Raw genomic sequence first — 21,959 nt, 5'->3', positions numbered from 1 at the left:
AAGTGAAAAATATAGCAAGTTTGATACGTAGCATAGGGGTCGGCACCCTACAGACCACAAGCTAGATCCAGCCCATGAGCCATCTGATCCAGCCAAAAGACATGGGTTTTGGCAGCATTTTGCTCTCACCATGCCGCCACTAGGAAAAGTGGTGGCAGCAGCTGGGTCCAAGCACCTGCCCATACCAGAACTGAACTGGGTCAGTCTGGTTCACAGCCTTGCCACGCTGCCGACAGCTGACCTAAAAAAATTAGTCCCCCACACCTTTGATTTCAGTCCATGTTCATTTAAACCCCAATATATCCAAACCCACACAGGCCAAACCATTAAGTTTTTCCTCATTTCATCGTCAAAGCCAAGGTAAAAGGCATGTGGAATTGCTAATTTTAGTCTGTAGAGCATATTGATGTGAAAGAGAATTTGCCCCAAACCTGACCTTGTCACATTACATAAGAGTGATGACAAAGAAAACCCAAGAACACAGTGTGAACACTATGTGCCCATCACTGTGTGGTCTCCCGCAGCAACAACTATGTGCCTCTCTCAGTCTGAAGCATGTCATGCATGGTATCTCTAATGGGTGGAACAGTCCCTTCAACATGAGTGACACCATAAACCAATGTAGTACTGCAAAGAGGCAGTAGCTTCACTGAACATATCACCAAACCACCTGGAAAGCTATGGAGAACTAACTAGACTTTTTGAAGCATCTTGTGCTTGTTCCTCTGTAAAACTCAAATGAAATCTTAGGGTTTCTTTATGTTGCCACGTAGGGTCACCCCAAGACCTAGTTTCCAGCCCAAACCTAGCAGTCATTCACATTAGTTCAGCCTCTGGCAACAGTCCAAACAACCCTGCGAGCTCTCCTAAGTGCCAGATTCCAAGGCTGACTTTTCCCCTCATCCATTCCTCCCAGCAGTGTGTTCAGAGCTTCCCCAAGCTAATGGTAAAAATTTCAGGAAGTCTGGCCCTTCTATGACTTATTTGCCCTCTCTACTGCCCATAAGCAGAACTAAGCATGGAAGGGGACACAAAAAGCAAGACGAGACACTTCTAGAAGGGCTCTGCTCAAACCCTTCTATGAATCAATCTACCCACTTCTGTGTTCGACATGCAGCCATGGCAAATGGATATGGACAAGGAGGGGCAGCTCATGTATGCCAGGCTAGTTAAGAGCAGCCTTCCAGGTCAATCCTAAGTAGCAGCATAGACATACCCTTAGGGGTATTTGCTTCTGCCAAAGCCCTGGTGGTGAGGAAGGGGTTATTACAGGATGTGGCAAGTAATATAATTTTGATGTCTACTGTACTTTGACCACTATATGATGCTGAGTACACCTGCACTGGGCTGAGATTCACTTAATACCCAGGATCTTTCCACTCTAAGACATTTAAACATCTTCTAGTCTATGACTGTTCATAACCTGAACATGAGACATTTTCCCAGTGGTCTCTTAGATGTTCATTTCCTCTATGAATCTGCCTTTAGAAGAAGCTGGTGAAGGTAAAACACATTTAAAATGCACTTACTTCAGGGAAAGAAGACTTTGGTTTTTTCTCAGTGCTTCAGCAAGTGCTTTTGCCCCTGAAGGTCCAATAGAATTGCTCCGGAGGCTGGGGAGAAGACGGGTGGGCAAAGACAAGCAGAAAAGCTCAAGTTAGGAAATCAGAACTAGACTTGTTTCACAGAAATACACTTTTGCCACCAGCTGTCTCTGATTCCTGTAAGATCTCCCAAGCAGAAAGCATTTAGTAGTGGGTCTGAGTGAACCTCAGAAAGAATGCCTCAGTTTGCCAAGCTCCTTGACATCATCAGGAGCACTTCTTCCACTATCTGAGGCACAGATGGTTGCATCTTGCAGTTACAATTCCTTCAGCAATATGATCACATTGGGTCTCTCATGCTAAGAATGTGAGACCTAGCTGGTACATTGGTGGAAGACCTCCAGGAAGAACCCAACTGGGGTAGGGCATAGTGTTGGTGATAGGTCACCCTATTCCTGCCAGAATAGGTCTGGGGTTCAGATAAGGAGATGCAGTTCTTCAGCAAAGATCTCTAATTGCAGCGGTGACAATCTGTGGTCATGAAAGTTCTATTAGCACTTTTTGAAAGTGTCAGGGAGTTAGTGCCACGGTATGACTGCACAGCAGTGACTGCAGCTCATGTAGACATGTCTGGAATAGATTCAAACTAGCTAGCTAAGATATCAAAACCAGTGTAGCAGCAAAATCATGGAGCGCAGCTTTTCAGGCAAGTTAAGTAGCCACTCTCAAGGAGCACGTATTAGTTTAAAATTAGCTGAAGTGTGTCAGCATGCACTATAAACTATACTGTAGACATAAACAGAATCTTGGCCAAAATGTTGGCTTAACTTCATTCCACTTCTCCTAAATTTCAGTACCATATATCCTGTTGAATTTATCCTTTCAGCAGGATATATAATAGTATCCACCTTCCCCTAAACTGCTCTGTCAATTGGCGTAATAGCTGGGACAGAATATCGCCTCTCTAGAAGCAGGGATTGCTGTTGAAGGAGACAAGGGGCCCTGCCTTTAGGTGTAAATAACATAAGGCTTTTGGCACACAGTTGACCCAACATGTGTTCATCTAGTAGAGAGCAGAGATGTGTGTGTACACATTTGCCAGCCAACAACAATACTTTGCATATCTTTAGTACTTCCTGTGACTGACCACCACTTCCCCCCATCTCCAGATGCTTCTGAGAAGTAGTTAGATTGGGTAGAAAGTATCCTCCAATTTGGAGAAACTAAGGTCAGCTCAAGTCACCATTTTACTTGCTAGGTTTTGGAAAAGAAAACAATTGAAGAAAACATGTACACACAGCCACCCAAAGAGCATGCTGGTGTCAGATAAGATACTCATACAACTTACTCAAGGACCATCAAGCTCCTGTTGACCATCAGGGATCTGGCGAGAGCTTTGGCTCCTTTGTTGCTGATCTGGTTTTCTGCCAAACTGCCCAGAAAAAGAAATCAAGTGTACAGGATAAGGATGGTGAGTCCAATCCCTGTCCCAGAACATCTCTGCAAACTCGCTACTGGCCACACAAACAGCTAAGGAAGGAGCCAGCTGAGAAATGTGCACAGAAGAGAGATCCTCTTATAAAAAGAAGTGCACAGTGGAAGTCCCACATTGGACAAATACAGTTCCATTGATTAATAATCAGCTAAAATTGCCCTGTTGTGAACCTGTTAGTCCCTACATACATGTCAACTGGGGACTGCTTCATTTTCAGGGGTGGGTTCAGGCACAGTAAGAGGTGGGACTATGCAGTGACAGGGAAAAAGGCCAGCTCCTGTGGGTAACTGAACTGCTGGTAGAACTCATTGCAGCGATAAGTCTCAGCCTCCCCAGCAGTCTCTTAATGGGGAACCATCCTTCATGTTTCAGCCTCCCCCTCTGGCAATAACTGACTACCCCTTCCCCCCCAGCTGGAACCCAGCCAGGCAGTGAGAAGGTGCTGTGCATCCCTGAGGCTGAGGCTGGCTAGCAGGGAGCTGGAGTGAGTCTGTGCTGGGGCAAAGAACTGGAAGCAAGGAAGAGGGAGGTGGGAAAAGACAGACTGGCTGCTCGGGGGCTGTTACTTCCAGACAGGAGAGGGGTCGCCTCCTGCAAAGAGGAGAAGGAGAGGAGGAGGGATCATTAACTTAGCCTCAGTGACTTAGGGCAGAGTGCTAAGCCTAACTACACAATACCCATACTCAGCATCCTGCTTTAATCATCTGCCCCAGGGTTCTCACACCTGGAGCCACTACCCCAATCCTCCTGTATAAGAAGATACAACCTGACAGGACATGTCACTGCACAGTTTTCTGCCCAGCTGACTTTGAAAGAACTGGTATTACTTAGGGACTGATACCTTTAATGTACAAAGGCAGATCATTTTAACAGATCAGAGTGCACGTCTACATGTTGCCCTATGTCGCCATAGTGACATGCTACGCTGCCATATGACATGCTACGGAGATATAGCAATCATGTGAGTCTGCATGTGATCAACAGCTACTTTGCTGTAGCAGCACACTCCCCCATTTTAGCATGCCGCTATGGTGAAAACAAGCCATGTGCTGCGCACACGGCACAGTATGGGCAGTTACTGTGCCATGCTTTAGTACTTCTGAAAAGAAGTACTAAAGCATGGCACCATAATAACATTGATGTAGGCGACGTGTAGACATGGGTGACTGGTGCCACCTTAGTCGGGGCGGCACATGCCTCCCCAGTAACCTGGGGGAAGGGGGAGTCCCCCGCAGCCAATTCCGAGGCGGCCGATTGCTCCGGCCAATCAGTGCAGCTGCTTCCAGAAATGGCTGGCCACTTCTGGGAGCGCAATGGCACTCCACTCCCCAGCTGGCGCTTGCAGAGGGGGCACCGGCACTCCCACCTGCCCCTCCTGCCCATCGCCTAAGCACCCCCATACACCCCCTAGGCGTCACCACTGCATGTAGATGTGGCCAGAGAGAACATCTTCCAGCCTTGGGAAACACCCTTTCTGTACCTCTTTTTCAGTGATAGCCCTAATCTGAGGCATCTTGACCTATTCCTTGTTAAGGCCCCATTTCTGATTTCCACTAAAAGACATTCGGTAACCGAAAAGCAGAGAAGCAGGTATTTTAGTAAAAGTGTTAGTACAAGTGATGATCCTCACTTCCTTGATCATTGACTTGCCACCCAAACAGCAGGTTTAGAAATAACAAAGAAACTGAAATCTTGCTGAAAACAACTTAGGTAGGTGCTACTAATCATGAGTTTTGGATGAGTCATGGGCTACATTACTAAATTGTGAGCTGCCATTAGCAAGTAGACAGAGACAGACCACTTGTCTGTAACTGAGACAGACCAATGGACTGGCTAATCTTCCCACCTACCCCTCCTGAGGACTGTGGTCTGCTCTGGATGTGGAACTGTTAAAAGAAATATCACACTCCTTGACACAGCACTTCAACAAATTACACCATTATCATCCTTACCATCATGTTGGCTAATCAACATTATCCAGTAATCAGTACCTGATCTTTTGAATCTGACAATCCTTCACACTCAGCACACTACCCAAAAGCTCCATCACATTGTCCTTAAACTGGTTGTTGTCCAGCCTAGCCAACAAAAAAAAAATATATATATAGAAATTGCTGACTCAGAACAAAACATCTTTTTCATAATGAAATGAGGAAATGGAAATAATCATTATATGTAACTAAAAGCAAGAGCTCTCCGAAATTGAAAAAGTCCTGAGCTATTTCATTCTTAAGTTCATAGAACAACCCCCATCAAGAGGAAATGCATAGGGGACTACTGAACTTGAGGTAGTAGCCAGCCAATTTTGCAGGCAGATCCTGGGGCTGGCCTATGGGCATCTGGGTTCTGCCTCTGGCTCGGTTGCCCCACACCCTACCAGACCTGGGCATTGACTTGGCATGGGTCAGGGGCTCCAGTGGCAGGGATGGCTCCTCCTGCATCACTCTGGCTGCCTCACACACTACCTTCTGCTGCCCCCCTGGATGCCACCAGCCGGGAGTAAGGCAGAAGCTGGGGTGCCAGCATTCTGCCCCCACCCCACCATCCCGCTGTAATGTGGGGGGGCTTCAGCAGGCCTCTCCTGCTATCTTGGCCTGACTGAAGACAAGCTGATGCCACCCTTCTCTATGCCACCACTGCCCTGGCCCAGCTGTCAGGACCTTGTGGCACTGCTGCCCCTTGTGGCTAGCTCTGCCCTCACCCTGCTCCCCCTCCATTCCTCTTGCTGCAAGCAGCCCCATCAGCTAGAACATAGAAGAACCACTTTCAATCCCTGCGCTTCTGTTTCCCATATTCTGCATGAGTTCTCTAAACACCAGGCTACTGTTTATTCTGGGGAGGGGCCCTCTCCTGCTGGAGTTGTTCTACTTGGTATAAATAATTAAGTATTCATAAGACCATGGACTTGATCTGGGCTCATCAACATCCTGTGTGAGGGCCATCATCACAGGGCTATGGAGTTGGTCTCTGTGCAAGTGCATGCTTATTTATTTATACCAAGTAGAACAGTTCCAACAGAAGGAAGGAACATATCCCTTTGTCCAAGTAGTCTGGAAGGCAGGGCACTTCCCTGGGATGGAGGGATGCATGCTATGAGTCAGGTAGCACAGGGACCTAAACCATGCTCTCCCACATCCAAGATGAGTAGTCTGATCATCAAACTATTTTCTATGCTAAGGCAGGCCTCTTGTTCTCTAATTCTGACCAGAAATTCCACTCTAACTGGTCCACTCCTAGGAAAAGTCTCAATTCTGATATGTCAGTATTTTCAAGGGGAAAACTATTCCATTCAGAAATCCCCAACCTGGTCCATACCACAGAGAAGCCAAAAAACTATAGTGAGGGTAGGGTTTATCAGAGATAAGGATATAACAGAAATATAGAAATAGAAATAGTTCAAGTAAAACTGCCTGCCTTCTGCTGAAGACATTAGCCTGGTTACTACTTGGTATAAATGCAAGATAAGCAAACCTGTCAAGATAGTTAAGATGACACTGTTTTAGGAAGGCAATAAAGTAGCACCAGATTTGGCAATTAGCAATGGCACTTTCACTTCTTCGGGTCCTGTCATCCAAGGGCACATTGCCTTAAGAAGATATTGATTGAGCAAGTCTACCAGAACCCTCACTAGGTAAGCAAATATTTTGATCTCCCTTATAGAGGCAGAAAAAGGCAGGCACAGTGATGTGAAGTGACTCCCCCAATGGACCTAGAGCCCTGATCAGAACCAAAGAGCCTTGACTTTCCACCTCCTGGCCATACTGTCCTAGTACCCCATAGTCCTCAACATATATTTCAATTTTCAGACCAATCTGTTTGTTCTTGGATAAAATAATTATCTTATATCCTTTCAATATATATTATTTTGCACCAGGCATGACAGAAATGTGGAAATACCCCAGGATCCTTTCCCCTGATGAAACCCCATGATGACCTACCGGAGATTATGACAGAAGAGAAGCTGGGAAAGTAGACTTTTGCAAATATTGTAGGTGAGACAGTTGGAGAGATTTGTCTCTTCCATGCACACCTCAGAGACCTGCAAGAGATAAGCCAGGGCAGAGCAGTTCACTGGAGTTAACAACCCAGCTAAGCTCTCATTTTTCATAGCTTCCTCCACTGTCTTGGCAATCTCCATGTGCTGTACTTCATACAAGCACTGCATGACATTTACTGTCCGGGAGGAGATGACATAGTCAGTGTTCAGGCAGCTCTGGAGAAAACTGATCACCAGACTTCTGTAGTTATTATGCTCATCCTTTACCAAGAGCCAACCAGACAGCAACTTGTTCACCTGTGGGGAGAGAAGGCCAGAGAGAAAGCGCACAAAGATGTCCAGCTGCCCATCCTCCAATTGCAGTGATCTCTGGACAGCATTCTTAAAGTGATTGAAGAAACCCAGCTTGGGCCAAGACATCCCACTCTCTGTGAAGAGGTCAAATATTGCCCGCTTTGCTGCAGTGTAGTAATACATGGCTGCTAAAAACTCCTGAATGCTTAAATGGGAGAAATAGTAAGCAGTGAAGTTCTGCATCTCTTCCTTGAGTAATATCTTACTGCACAAGCCGCCTTGTAGCGCTAGGAGATCTCCACCATAGGCTTTCAAGTCTTGTTCATAAAATATGTACTTCTTTTTGAGCAGCCCATAAAATGCCAGCCTACCCAGGTTGCCAATCACCTTCTTGCTGTTGTTCATGGCTTGCTCTATCCTGGGAGTCTCCTTCTGCTTATCCTGCCAATCACTGCTTAATGCCATTTTAAAATAATATGAATAGATTTCTGTTAAGGTCTTTGGAACAGCTGTTACTTCTTGGGACTGATCAGTGCTGTTCTTTAGAAAATAGCCTATTGAAGTACCAGAAATCCAGCAAAAAGCAGGGACTGTGCACATAACATGCAAAGATCTGTTAGCCTTGATGTGATAAAAGACTTGGTGGGACAAGTCTTTGTTGTCAAGGAACATCTGATCCAAGAACTCCTTGATCTCCACAGCTCCAAACCCTTGAATTTCTGTCATCCGGTCAACTAGCCCACCTGGGATCTGGCTGGCTGCTGTTGGTCTGGAAGTGACCCAAATGGAAAACTCCTGTAACAGGTTGCCACGGATAATATTAGTGATCAAGCTGTCTACTTGAATCTCCTTTTTGGGGTCTGTGCAAACTACTGTGTTAGAAAAATCTAAAGGAGTCTTAAACTCATCCAGACCATCCAGAATCAATAGAGTTCGGACAGCCCCAGTGGAGATAAAACTTGGTTCTGTTATGTGAGGGAATGCTGACCGGATGAGCCTCTCAGCAGAGAGTTTCTCATAAGTGTTGAGTTCCCGGAAGGTAACCGGCAGCACAAATATGATGTCCTTATTAATCTCTCCTTTTGTCCATGTGTAGACAAATAATTTCACCAAAGTGCTTTTGCCAACCCCAGCTACCCCCACAGTCACAGAGATCCGAGGACGTATGCTGACTTTAGACAGAGGCAGGAAGAGTTTCTCCAAGGGGATATTCTTAGATATATTCCTAATGCCTTTGGTGGCCTCAATCTGCATGACATCATGCTCTTTCTGTTGGATATCTGTCAAACCTTCTACCAGCAGAAGATTAGTAAGCCTCCGTAGCTGGCCAGTCTCCAAGCCATTTCCATAGCGGTTCTGGAGACTTTCCAAATGTTTTTGCACCATAGGTTCTGCATAGAGAAAAGAAAAACAGCAGATTAAAAAGACAGAAAACAGCCACAACCACAAACTGCAGGCAGATCTGGGCTTCTTCATTAGCGTGGTTAGGAGAAGACTCTGGAGCAACTGAAGGTCAGGAAAATAGGTTTGAAAACCACCAGGTATTGGCAGTGGATGGGACTATGAGAGGTTCTGTGTGCTCACTTTGGATATACACTCATCTGCTAACAATACATGTACTTGCTCCTGCCACTGGCTACTAATATTTTTCTAGTTAGACATTGACTGAAAGTCAGAATAGGAAGCTTTACCAAAAGCTGCAACTTTCAATAAATGTTAACCAGCTGAATAACAGAAGTTAAATAGATGAGGTCACCTGACCTGTCCCCCAACCAGGTCACACAGTTGTCCTCTATTCTATCTTCGTAGTAATATGCCCAGCCTAATTTGAGATTTTTCTTAATGAAGTTTAAACATGGAAAGGACAATTTTTTTACCATGATGGTCGCAAATTCTCTGTGCCACTTTCCTGTCAATGCTGTAGAATTTAAGGTCAGAAATGGTACTGTACCTGTGTTAAATTGCCTTGACAGAAAACACTGGTTTTATATAAACGGAAATCATTTATTTCTGGAGACAGTCTCAGCAAGAGAAACATGCACTCTGGAAATTAAATCTTAAGGAAGCTATGTACCTCACAGTTATCATGATGTCTATTAGTGACCCTTTTATCACACTAAAGGTCCCATAAACAGACCAGCATCACTCACCAACTGAACTTAGACAACTGCAGCTTTGCCACAAGCTAAAGTGAGATATAGTTAAATTTAGCTAAAGTTCAGCTCTAAATGTCTCAGTGCAAGTTTCCCATTCACAGCAACCTTCCCAGGAATAAGGAGGTCTGTGATTCCCAAATGAAACTTCAATACAATTCCACCTTGGGGGCTAAATTCAGAGCTGTTAGGGGAGAGTGGTGTTGATTTGAATCTTGCCGCTGCCATACGCTCCTGCGGAGGTCCTTATGCCATCTCACTGTTGCTTTGAATTGAGCATTAAGGACTCTAAGCAAAGGAGTGTTTATTCAAGGTGGGAAGCGTTTTTTACAGCTTTTTACATCTTTCTCAGTTGTCTTTCTTAATAAACTCTTGATTCCACAGCTTTATTTTAAAACAACATAAACTCCTTTGCATTCAGAAACAGTCAGAAGAAACATGGAAGGAGGGGAGGTAAGTTACATGTTAGCAAATGGATAAATTAGCCCATGCAAAGGCATGTTGCTAGAACAGAATGAGGATTAAACTCATGGTGACCTTAACCATCGTGTTATTCAATCCTGTTCTGTGCACTTATCATCCACACACTATCTCTGATTGCACTTTTCAAACTTTCCCACTAGAAGCAGTACTGAAGCTTCATTTCAATATCTAGGTAAGTAATTATTAAGCAAAACACCAGAAAATTCTCTGCCAGGTGGGGATGCTCTGACCCAGCTCAATGTCCCAGGCACATGTTCAAACAGTGCACCCAGGAGCAATAAGCTCTGGCGCAGTAAGCACTGGAGTTCATTGCGGCATGCTAACAGCATGTGTAGACAGGCCTACTGTAACTGTAATCTGGTTTGAGCTAGCGCTGACTGTGATCTGTTTGAGATATAGTTATGGGTTAATAGTTAATAGTATGTTTACTACCTTTTCTCTTGTAATATACCTTGTTTTAGTTTAGCATTGGCTTGTCTGTTGGGAGTTTGTTCACATTAGAACACCCAGTTAAAATCGATTTTCCCAGGTTTCTGGGTAGGGGCTTGAGCTAAATCTGAGAAGTGATGTAAAACCCCTAAAGTTGAACCCAGCCCTTGTTACTGCAGCCCAGTGCCTAGACGAGGGTCACACAGGCCTGTGTACAGTCACTTTGCAGGACACACAGAGATGCTTTTTGCATTCTTATCTTCCCTTGTGTGGTCATATGGGTTCAAAAACATGTGGACAAGTAGATCAAGGTTGCAGCAGCCTGGCAATGTCTCTTCCTGCTGTGGGTAACTAAGAGGACCGAATAGGCAGAACTCTCTTTCCCAGCTCCAAACACAAGTGTTCTGACAACAACACCTAAGTGAAGTTCTCCTCCTAGTGGCTCCACATTCTGCCAGATTAAACTGGAGATTTAGGCTAAGGACAGGCATTACACATAAACCAGTTTAAGTGACCAGAAACTGGTTTAAACCTGTAACAAAACAGACATTCAGTGCACATAAACCAGTTTGAAAATGACTGCAACTGGTTTGAGATAAATCTGGTTGAATGTAGTATCAGACTTAACTGATTTGGGTCAAACTGATTTATGCAATGTCTGTCTCAGACCCCTTGCTGGTTTAAGTTAAGTCAGATACCCCCAGCATACTGGCACGCTCTCTGGGCTGAGCAGGGCTCTCTGCTCCACAGCAGAATCGTGCCCCTCCCCCCGCCCACTCCCTGGCTGAGGCTCCACCAGAGACTTGCACACAAAGCAGGGTCTGCTGGCTTCCCCATGCCCCCACTCCTCTCCCTTCTCACCGCTTGCTGCTTAAGCAGGGATTCCTTCCTTCTCTCTCCCACAGCACGAACCCTAGCCAGCATGTTAGTATGCTAGCTAATTCTGTGTAAGGCAGGTATGACAGTGACCACTTAGGGCTGTTTGGAGCTAATCAACAGCTCAGCTGTTAATGTCCTTGCATTCCTTCCTTTGGAAAAAACTGTGTAAGAAGAGCTTGAACTAATGAGTGAGGCTTTGTTTTCTGATAGAGTGCTAAATCCTGTTATCAAGGGGGGGCGGGGGGCTTCCTAATCACAGGGTCCTGTCAGGGCCTAGCCATGCCCCCCTCAATTCTGACCTGTGGAAGGGAAGGGAGGGCTGCTCTAGCACCCCCCACCCCGCCCCCCTGGCTTCTAGCCTGAGCCACTGTAGGTATGTGCCTGCATTTCTGGAATGAAAAAGAAATATCTGTCCATTATGGCTGTGTGAAGCTTCAGTAGCCAATTTGATTCAGAAGAGATTTGGCTTGATTTGGCAGCCAAATCTCTGAATCTGAATTGAATCGAGAGACCCATAAAAAGCTCTGAATTGAACTGAAGCCTCCAAATCAATTAGGAAAAGATTTGGAGATTCAGAAGGCGGACATGCAGGAAACAGAAACTGAGAAGAGGGAGGGTAGGAGGGGGTGGAAAGACTGCTCTGACATTGACATCTGTAGCTGGCCAGTGACTGTGATCTTTCTCTGAGTTCCCTTCCAAACACAGTGCTCTGGGGGAGGGATGTAGAAACAGCATCTAAGGCTGTGTGTGAACTCATCTGTGTGCCTTTTGTAAGCTGTCTGCCTGTCTTTCTGTTGCAGCAGCAACATCTGATACTAGGTGGTCTCTTGCCACCAAGTTCTATCCAATCCTTTCCTATTTACCCTTGACTACAATCCCTATTGTTATCTATTCCTTTCAGCTCATACTTCCTCCAAAATCCTCTTATTTGTACTTGTTAGCCTTTTTTTTTCCTCCCACAAAAAGAAATCTGTGTCCCTGATGATGTGTCATCACTGTGCAGGAAACCACAACATATATTACACATATTATACACAGACACACACACATTTGGAAAAGCAGGTGCCAGGTCTTCTGGCAGGGGAGGGAGAGAGGGCAGAGGGAGCTCTCCCCCTTCCCCCAAACATAGACACACCATCGTTCCTAGCAGCAAGGAGTCTTCTGCTGCTAGTGGAAGCAAGAGGTGGGAGCTGTGTCTGCATCTGCAGCACCACCAGTAACACCAGTAACCACAAACAGCAGCAGCATGACATTCTCCACTCCAAATTCAGTTGCCAGCATGAGTCGTCCAGTGCCAGAGGAGGAGTTGGATCTGGAAGCAGGGGACCTGAGTGCCATAGCCAAGGAAATTCTGGGGAAGGATGGGGAATCTGAGTTTATGCTCCACACCCGTCAACGTTCCCTAGAGGCAAGTCTCCTTCTCTGCAGAGGAGGTTGTGGGGGCAGGTGGCTCAGCTCTTCCTCCTGTTGTGCCTCTGCCTGCTGAGGAGGGGCATAAGGCAGGATCCCCACCTGCAACCCAGAAGCGGGTGGGTAGTATAGTGTGGGATCATTTTGAGGTGGCAGACGATCCCAGGTATGCTACCTGCCAGCAGTGTCGAAAGCAGATCAGCCAGGGCAAGGACGAGAAACATTTCACCATCACAGTGATGCTGCTGCATCTCAGGAGGCAGCACCCCCTTTCCCTTGTTCCTTCTCAGCCTGGCATTAGTGGGAGCGTGCCCAAAAAGAAGTCCCCCTCTTGCTCCAAAGCCCTCGTCTCCAAGAAGCAGAGGCAGGCCACCCTGGACCAGTAGGGGAAAGGTGGGGACAAAGGTTCCCAAGGCGTGTTCCCAAGTCGAGCGAGGTCACCCAGAGCATTGGGGAGATGTTTGCTCTGGATGGCCAGCCCTTCTCTTTTGTTGAGTGTCCAGGGTTCAGGCAGCTCACAGCACTTGAGGCCCCATCATACCAAGTGCCCGCACACACCACCTTTAGCAGGACAGTGGTGCCTCATGTAGGGTGTACTTGAGGGGGGAGCTACGGAAGGCAGGGCCACAGGGAGCTTTACACTTCACCTCAGACATCTGGAGCAGCAGAGGTGGAGATCATGCCTACCTCTCCCTCACAGAGCACTGGTACGATCAGTCAGGGTGTCAGTGGGCTTGGAGGTGATGGATGAGTCACACACAGCAAGGGAGATCATGGTGGCCATGAACCACGTAGGGCAGGCTGAGCTCACCCGTGGCTTCATGGTTAGTGACAATGGGGCCAACATGGTCAAGGTGGTACATGATGCCAACTTTGTTGGCAATCGCTGTGTGGCACGCAAGTTCCACCTCATAGTCAGGGATGCCTTGGAGGGGGACAGGGCTGCTGGTGATGGACCCAGCACCACCAACAAACTCATTTCCAAATGCAGGAAGGTGGCAGGCTATTTCCACCCGAGCATCAAATGGGGGCAAGATGCTGTGGGACAAACAGGCAGAGCTGAACATCCCACAGCACAAAATCATGCAGGATGTGGAGACTCAGTGGAACTCCACATACTTAATGCTCGAAAGGCTGGTCGAGCAACAGCAGGCCATCCATGAGATGGCCTTGCTCGGGGAGATTGGGATTAGCGCCCCCCCCTTACCAGAACTGAGTGGGACACCATCTGCCAGTTCTTGGTGGTCCTCAAGCCATTCCTCAAGGCCACTGAAAGCCTCATTGCTGGCAATGCCCTCCTTAGCCAGGTGATCCCTATAGTGAAGGAGCTTGAGAATCAAATGGAGAAGTTCCAGGGAATCAATGTTCCTGGCTGGGGCAAGCCGCTTTCAACAGAGGTGCAGGCACTAGTGAAGCAGCTGAAGGAGGGCATCAAAAAACAGCTGGATCCATTGCAGTCCAGTACGGTCTATGTAGTGGCAGGAATGTTCAGCCTGGAGGTGAAGGGGAACATTGCAGCAGCAAAACCCTCAATCACTGGGCAGAGGTGCTGGTGAATGGAGTCAGGGAGGCAGAAGGGCAGAGGTGGGGGGGACATGGAAGAGGGGGATCCACTGTCCCTTGCCAGCACTCCAACCACCAGCCAATCTCCTCCACCACAGCTGCTGCCAATGTGGGCCAAGGGCATGGCTTCAATGTTGGGGACCAGAGGCACCAGACCCCACCATCTGGCAGGTAACGTGCAGGCTTTGGTGGCTACTTATCTCACCAAGGACGTAGAGCTGCTGCAATGTGACCCCTAGGCCTATTGGGCAACCCACAGCGAGATGTGGCAGGGTCTGGCCACAGCTGCCCAGGAACACCTGTCCTGTCCACCAACCGGTGTTCCAAGCGAGAGGGTGCCCAGCATTGCTGGGGATGTTGTGACACCCCTCTGCACCTCCTTGGATCCTGGTTTGGTGGGGCAGCTGGTGTTCCAGAAGGTGAACCTCCTGCTGCTGGGGTTCCCCAAGCTCCACATGCAGGCTGAGTGAGTGCCACCCTCCTCACTCTGCACCTATTTCCTTTCTTTAGTTGCTTTCACAACCGTTTAATGCCCTGCTCTCAGAGCTGAAGCCAGCAATTTAGTTTTTCACCAGCCAGCAGGGGAAGAACATCTCCCTGCTGAGCTCCTGTGCCAGGATGAACTTGGAGGTTTGGACTGAGGACTGAGGAAGGAGGACTGCCTTTATTGCCTGCGTACCAGCCTCTGGCTTCCTTACTCTTCATTCCATCCAGAAAAAGCACACACCAACTGCAGATGCTTCCTCAGCCTGACAAAGGGTTTTTAAACCCAAAACCTTGCCAAGATATGTTTCTCCAACCACCCAGTTCATAGATTTCATAGACATTAGGGCTGGAAGGCACCTCAGAAGATCATCGACCAGAGTTGGTTTAATGAAAGATATCACATCTACTCAAAGACTCTTGCCTGCCTGTTCCTTAGACCAACATGGCTACAACCAGAAACCCAGTTAACATACACAAGTGACCCAAGTTTTGCTTTCAACACTTTGAGGTGCACTTTCACAGAAGCCCCTGCACCTATCTCCTTGAAACCTGGCAGGCTTCATGCCCTCAGGAGGGGCTACCATCCCTGCTGTTTTCATCCAAATCTGCAAAACAATAACAAAGTTATAGGTATTTTAGTGATTCCCCATTATACTCTGTGGCCAAATGACCGAATCGGCTGATTCGTCAGGCGAATCGAATCAGGATGGTGATTTGAATCACCAAATCGAATCACCGTCCCTCTGAATCAGCCAAATCCAGATCCAAATGGAATACTTGCTGTTTCACACAGGCCTACCATCCACATCCAAATTGGTTCAAGCTTTGCAGGTTAGACTAAACTGCAAAGATTGAATCAATTCAGGATCAGGCTTTTTGAATTCCTGTCCCTGGATTCAGAGCACAGTCACCATCAGACACATAACACGGCCAGAATGGGCCCTCCATCCAAGAATGATTAAATGACATCTTTTCCCTAACAGCCAAGGCTGCCAACTCCAAGAAGATGAACTCCTTCTGCCTTGTGCATTGCTATCAACAGTAGCTGCTAGGGTACTTGATGCTCTGTGGGACACAATAGGATAACACCTTGTTATCTGTAGCCATATTGGTTCAGTGTTGCAAACACTTGTTTTAGTAAAAGAAGCAACTATAATAATCATAATTAGTCATGTAGCGTGATATAGTCCTGATCATCTCAACATACACTGCTTTAAAAACATAAGGAATCAGTATGCAGACTCTCAGGATGCACTTTTTCAGAAATGAAATTCAGCTACCTCTTAAGGAAAACACAACCAAAATTGAAGAGTTCACTGCAAAACCATTCAGCAGGTAAGGGTGGAGGTGAAGATGATGGCACTGTCAGTGAAGGGGGCTGCCGAGGAGCCAGAGTAGTGGAATTGCTCAATTTGGAATCTGGGGACTATGTGGTTAAAGTACCATGACGCCAGGCCATGTAGGGACCAGATATGCTAATTAAAGTGTTTTGACTGACATTCCAGTGAGTCTCTCCTACATATTCCTCATCACTGTGGAACCATAAGCTGCCAGAAAGTCTTCTCCATGCAATACAGAGATGACAGTGTCACTGTCAAAGAAAAGTAATTGCAGGTGATGGATATACCAACTAGCGCCTAATCAACAATGATTCTCTTTTCATGCAAATGTCCCCAGCAATTAACAAGGGTGAGAAATACCAAAAATGCTGTCCTTTCTCAGGTTCCTCTGAAGACAGCAGAGCCCAAAGTTTTATCCCAATCCTGCCAGCTGTTCCAACTGCTCTCAACAAGCTAAAAACATTCTGTTCTACCAGCTAGCAGTGGGGAGGTTTCATCTCACTGGAGGAAGTGGCCAGTTGGGTTATGCCCAAGTCTGGTGTGGGTCTTCCTCCTCATGAGGCTCAAGTTACCTCGGCATGGCTCTGAGTCAGTGCAGAAGCACACAGTGCCTCAGAGCAGTGGCACTGCAGAATGAGGGGTGGTTTCCTTCATTGGCTACATCTTTGACAATCAGAGCAATCCTGTAGCTGCATTTTGGCAGCTGTGAACTAATTATTTCTGTCATTTCTTAATAGAATGAAGTCAAACTTTGAGGCCTGACTTTACTTCAGTCCTTACTTAGGCAAAGTAACCAACTGTAACCTGGATCAATGCATACACACTACAGACATTCCTATGCTAGCGCACAGTATCAATACACACCCATCTGCAGACTCCTGTGATTCACTGCCCAAAGAGAGAACAGCATTACCTACCATAGACGGTGATACGGAGATAAAGCTGGGAATTATTTTTCTCTATGAAGTTCTGTAGATACTGAGAGGCAGAGCTGCCTTTCCCGGCCAAAAGATCCATCGCTGCCTTCACCTGCTCCAATACGGTGCCCACCTCCTGCACCTGACCTGCTTCCTCAGCTGTGAGGACATCCAGCTTCCTCATATAGCAGATAATCTCCTCCAGGAACTGTGGTGAGATGGACCTCACCAACTGTTTCCGATAGCGGTTGATCCAAACACCTGGGAGGATGGGAGGAAACTGATGAGCATGAGGAGTCATTGACTATCTGGATCTCTTATGTGCTGAGGTTGTGACAAGACAAGGCAGTCAAAGTCCTTTGGAGGTCACATTGTCACACCACTATGACTGGGAAGCTGTATTGTATAAGCTGCTTGATCAAGGTAGAGACTGTAGAGACCCACAGTGTGATAATGAAAAGGATATGCAATCCAGAACAACACACACACAAAAATGGAAGTAACTAGCGGTTCAAAAGTATGATAGGCTTGTCCTGACAATGTTTCATTCTGAAGCCAGAATAGTACCAGTAAGAGGATCCAGAACCACTTGAATTGGCTAAGTAACTTTTTCCCGATTATTTTTTCAATTCTTGCTTTGTCATTTCTGCTTTGTGCATTAGAAATACGGAGATAGATAAATTGCATTATGGGTAATAAAATCCATCTTTGAATGAGAAAAATGGCTTAGAGGAACAGCGCAGGAAATCCATATTCTACCCATCTCAGTGGTATAAATCAGTTTGGTCCAAAATGGGATTTCACCAAAAACTCGTATCAAACACTTCTGGGCAAGACAGCAGGTCAGGAGTGGGCCAAAAGCCAAAATACCACAAAAAAATCACTGCGGGACAACGTCATTGCCAGTGGAAGAGTGGAGTGACTAATTTCTTACAAGAAATTATCGACTTCCTAAGATATCCAGCTCAGCTGAAAAGACTCCAGTCAACTTCAAGTAAGCCTTCCAATCTCAACACAACCTCCCAATGCTCAGAGGCTCTTTCTTCCCTGTTTCAGGACGCTCATTTTGAATGACTGGACAAGCTGGACAGTCATTGAGTTAGCACGCTGCCTGGAGTTATTCTGAACATCCCCTTCACACTTAAGCTGGAAATGGTGGAATAGAACATGGCATGCAGTTCCTTTAGCAGAGAAGAAAGGACTTAGAAGCAATATCTTTACAGTAGACCTTCCAACCCTGGTAGCAACAACCACAAACACACTGCACTGTTGCATGTCGGATATCTTTTAAACCAGAAACAGTGTAGGCATTAGGGCTATGCAAAGCTTTGGTAGCCCATTCAATTCAGTGGAGATTTGGCTCAATTTGGCAGCCGAATCTCCAAATCCAAATCAAATTGAGAGACCAATTAAAAGGTCCAAATAGAATTGGAAGCCTCTGAATCGATTCAGAAAAGATTCGGTGTCGATTCTGAGATTCGGCCATAGACTAAACAGGCAGCAATCCTCACCATGCTGGACACAGCTGCTGCCAGCTGGTAAGTCTGCTGTGGTGGGCAGAGGGGGGAGGGAATGCCCTCACAGCAAGGGAGGGATGGGGGCTTAGGCTGGGGCTGGGACAAGCTGCCCCACTGGGGTGGGGGGCCGCGGGACTTAGGGAGGGGGGCTCCCGCCACTGTGTGCTGCCATGTGCCACCAATCCAGGATGGCACTGGAGTGGGCGTGTGCCCCAGATCTGCAAAGGCCAGGCTGGGCTGGGCTGCGCTCTGGGAGGCTAGCCCCAGCCACTCGCCGGCAGACTGCACTCCGCTGGATGGGCAGAGCCAGGGTTGTGCTCCAGGCAGCTAGCCCGAGCCACAGCCCTGGCTCCACCCGTCCCGCAGAGTACAGTGGAGCAGGGGCTATGAGGGGCTGCAGCCACCCTGAAATTCCCAGTAGCCCCTGCCACCGGCCCCTCCCCGATCTGAGTGCATGTGCCCGCTGCCATGCTCTGCCGCTGCTTGCCCAGTCAGGGCAAAGCCGGGGCTTGTCCAGGAGGTGCAGGGAAGTTAAGTGAGTTGCAGGAGGGCATATCCCTCACTCCCAGCACCTTCTGCCACACTTCCAGAGTGCAACCCGGCCCAGCCTGCCCCACGCAGATCCAGGGCCACATGACCACTCCCATACCCTCCTGCACCAGTGGTGCATGGCGGTGCACAGTGGCACAAGCCCCGCTTCCCAAGTCCTGTGCCCCCCCTCCTTCCCCGCCCCAGCTGGGCAGCTTGACCCAGCCCCAGACCCAATCACTGCCTCACTGTGGGGGCATTGATCTGTCCCCCTCCCCCCCACGCCCCCCTCCGCTCACCACAACAAACTTACCAACCAGAGGCAGCTGTGTCCAGTGTAGTGAGGACTGCTGCTCGTCTGTTTAGGCTATAGCCAAATCTCCCAAGCAGTGCCGAATCTTTGGATCCTATTTGGCCGAATCGAATTGGGACAGCGATTCAAATCACTGAATTGAATCACTGTCCCTCTGAATCAGCTGAACCTAAATCCAAGCAAATACTCGCTGCTTCGCACAGGCCTAGTAGCCATATCTGTGGTTCTTCAGCTGGGCCAATTACTCTATCTCTGTGCCAATTACCCAACCTGCAACTGTCCCAGACATGTCTAAGGAGTAGGACTGTGCGAAGCTTCAGTCCCTGATTCAATTCAGTGGAGATTTGGCCTGATTCAGTGGCTGAATCTCCGAATCCGAATCAAATCAGAGGACCCTTTAATCTCTCTGAATCGAATTGGAACCCTCTGAAATGATTTGGAGAGATTCAGAAAGATTTGACAATTCGGGCATAGACACAGCTTTAAATGTTTTTTTCTACATACCTCTAGGTAGCAGGCAGCTCATGAATGCTGCGATGCCGGGGCACATGAAGCGTCCCACAGGAGCACTGAGGGGTTGGGGGGGGCACTTCCAGGTCCGCCGGAGAGTGCACAGGGAGGCACCCCCATGCTCCATCTGCTCCAGCATCACAGCATTTACGAGCCACACCTGGTACCTCAAGGTATGTAGAAAAAACATTTTAAGCTGTGTCTATGGCCAAATCGCTGATTCTCTGAATCAGCATTGAATCTTTAGATTCAGATTTGGCCAAATCGAATCAGGGACAGTGATCTGAATCAATTAATCAAATCACTGTCCCTGATTCGGTCTGAATCTGAATCTGGATCAAATTGCACACCCCTACTAGGAAGCTAGTTTAGAAGGCAGCAGCCCAGAGCAGCACAGCGTGCTTGGGGATGCTGTTAAGTTTACCGTGTAGGCTAGCCACCTACATGAAGTACACCAAGAAGAACCTTGTTAGAAAGGGACACAGCTCGTATCATGTTCAATAACAGGAATCACTGAAGCAATACCTTGTCTCCTTTTGTGGGCTTAGTCCAGTGACTCTCAGCCAGGGTGTCTGGGCACTTTGGGGTGCCACATAACCTTCTGAAGGGTGCTGCAGAGGTGTGAGGAGTTAAGTGCAGACTCAGGCTAGTCCCTGCCTCGCAGCTCACTTGCCCCCACTGCCCAGCCCCTCTGCAAGGAGGAAAGCTCTGTAATAAATTAGTTTTTGAAATAGGATGCTGCTCAATTAACAAAAATTATGGAGGGTGCCTTGAGTCAAACAAAGGATTCCTTGAGTCTAAAACCATTGATAATGACTGACCTAGTCCCTTGCCCCCATCCAAAACCTTTTACAGTAGCGCAAACAAGTGGAACAAAGGCTGAGAGAGACAGTATACCTTGTACTCCAGGACCTTCCACCATGACCTGCCACTCACCTTCCATCGGAGGTTTCCCGTGGCATCAGAGGCCTCTTGGGAATGATATCTTTCAGTTGTCAGCACTACAATTGTGGGGCAGTCCCCAGTGCCTTCCCCTTGACTCCACTCTTTGCCTCCTGGTCTCCTCTCCGTCTGTGTCACAGGAGATGGCACATCACTCAAGGTTCACTGCTGAATAAGGCATTTAGCCTTTTTCCATGTTTCTGATGGAAGGAGAAGAAAAAGCATCAGTGGCAATGTGGGAGTAAGCAAAGCTCAAACCCTGAGCTAACTGTTCTGTATCTGTGGATAAACAACAGGTATGTTTCCTTGCAGCCCACTGGGAAAATGTGGGAGGATAAATCTTTCAGGACAGAATGATCCTGCTGTGATGCATCTGAGCTACTTCCAGCTGAGTCAAGCTTGTGCAGCTCGTACTGACTCAGCTAACAGGAGAATTTCCTGTGAAACAGTTAGAGATATTGCTGATTGAAGGAACTTTGCTAAAAGTTTACAACGGAAAGCCTTCCTACAGCAACTGCCAGCAGAGAAAATGGCTGAGATTGTGGCTCACAGCTGTGTCACAATCCAGTGCCACATGCCACCAAGCCAGGATACTAATGTCCAGGACCATGATGCCACAACTCAGTGCTCATATGCTTGTGCCTGAATAGACCATATTAAGAACCCAATATCAACCTGTCAATGCTTTGTTGGGATTAAAATCCCAAATGTCACAGAGATTGTACCTGGTTGCGTTGCTAGGATGCTAGTGTACTAGCATCATACTCTAAACATCCAAACTCTTTATGATAACATTCAGTGCATATGCTATAGCATCCATGCCATGAATGTTATACCTGGGTCTTTCTTGACTGGACATCAAGTAACATTACTCATTTTCTGTACGACTCCCTCCAAATGTCTGAGTGACAACCCTTCACCTGTGGACTGCTGCCTGGACAGAGCATTGCTGGGGAGGGTTTAATTTTTTTGGAAAGGAGTTTCTGAGACCCAAAGCACAGATACAAAGTGATTCATTCTATTTTGAACTTTTTTAACTGAAGTGCAGAACCTCCACCCCACGTTTCTTAATTAGTAGCAAATGTCACAGTGCCCATTTCAGAGCTTGGTACTTACTCCATTTTTGACAGCACAAATGAATGATATTCGAATTATGGTA

At 47.2% G+C, this 21,959-nt stretch overlaps 1 protein-coding gene across 1 annotated transcript in view; it reads right to left on the bottom strand.

The window, feature by feature from the left end:
* NLRC3 (NLR family CARD domain containing 3) overlaps positions 1–21,055 on the bottom strand; it is a 53,069-nt gene extending 32,014 nt beyond the window's left edge. The window contains exons 1-7 of the mRNA XM_059716377.1: positions 20,795–21,055; positions 17,009–17,251; positions 11,199–11,210; positions 6,978–8,721; positions 5,031–5,117; positions 2,893–2,976; positions 1,530–1,613 (exon numbers count right to left, since the gene is read on the bottom strand). Coding sequence (XP_059572360.1) covers positions 1,530–1,613; positions 2,893–2,976; positions 5,031–5,117; positions 6,978–8,721; positions 11,199–11,210; positions 17,009–17,251; positions 20,795–20,801 — 2,261 coding nt within the window. The 5' untranslated portion in view covers positions 20,802–21,055. The remainder of the gene's footprint in view (positions 1–1,529; positions 1,614–2,892; positions 2,977–5,030; positions 5,118–6,977; positions 8,722–11,198; positions 11,211–17,008; positions 17,252–20,794) is intronic.
* Between the last annotated feature and the right edge of the window lie 904 nt (positions 21,056–21,959).

Source organism: Alligator mississippiensis, chromosome 13 (assembly GCF_030867095.1).
Source record: "Alligator mississippiensis isolate rAllMis1 chromosome 13, rAllMis1, whole genome shotgun sequence".
In the NCBI taxonomy this organism is placed as follows: Eukaryota; Metazoa; Chordata; order Crocodylia; family Alligatoridae; genus Alligator; species Alligator mississippiensis.
This window is presented reverse-complemented; position numbering and strand designations above follow the sequence as displayed.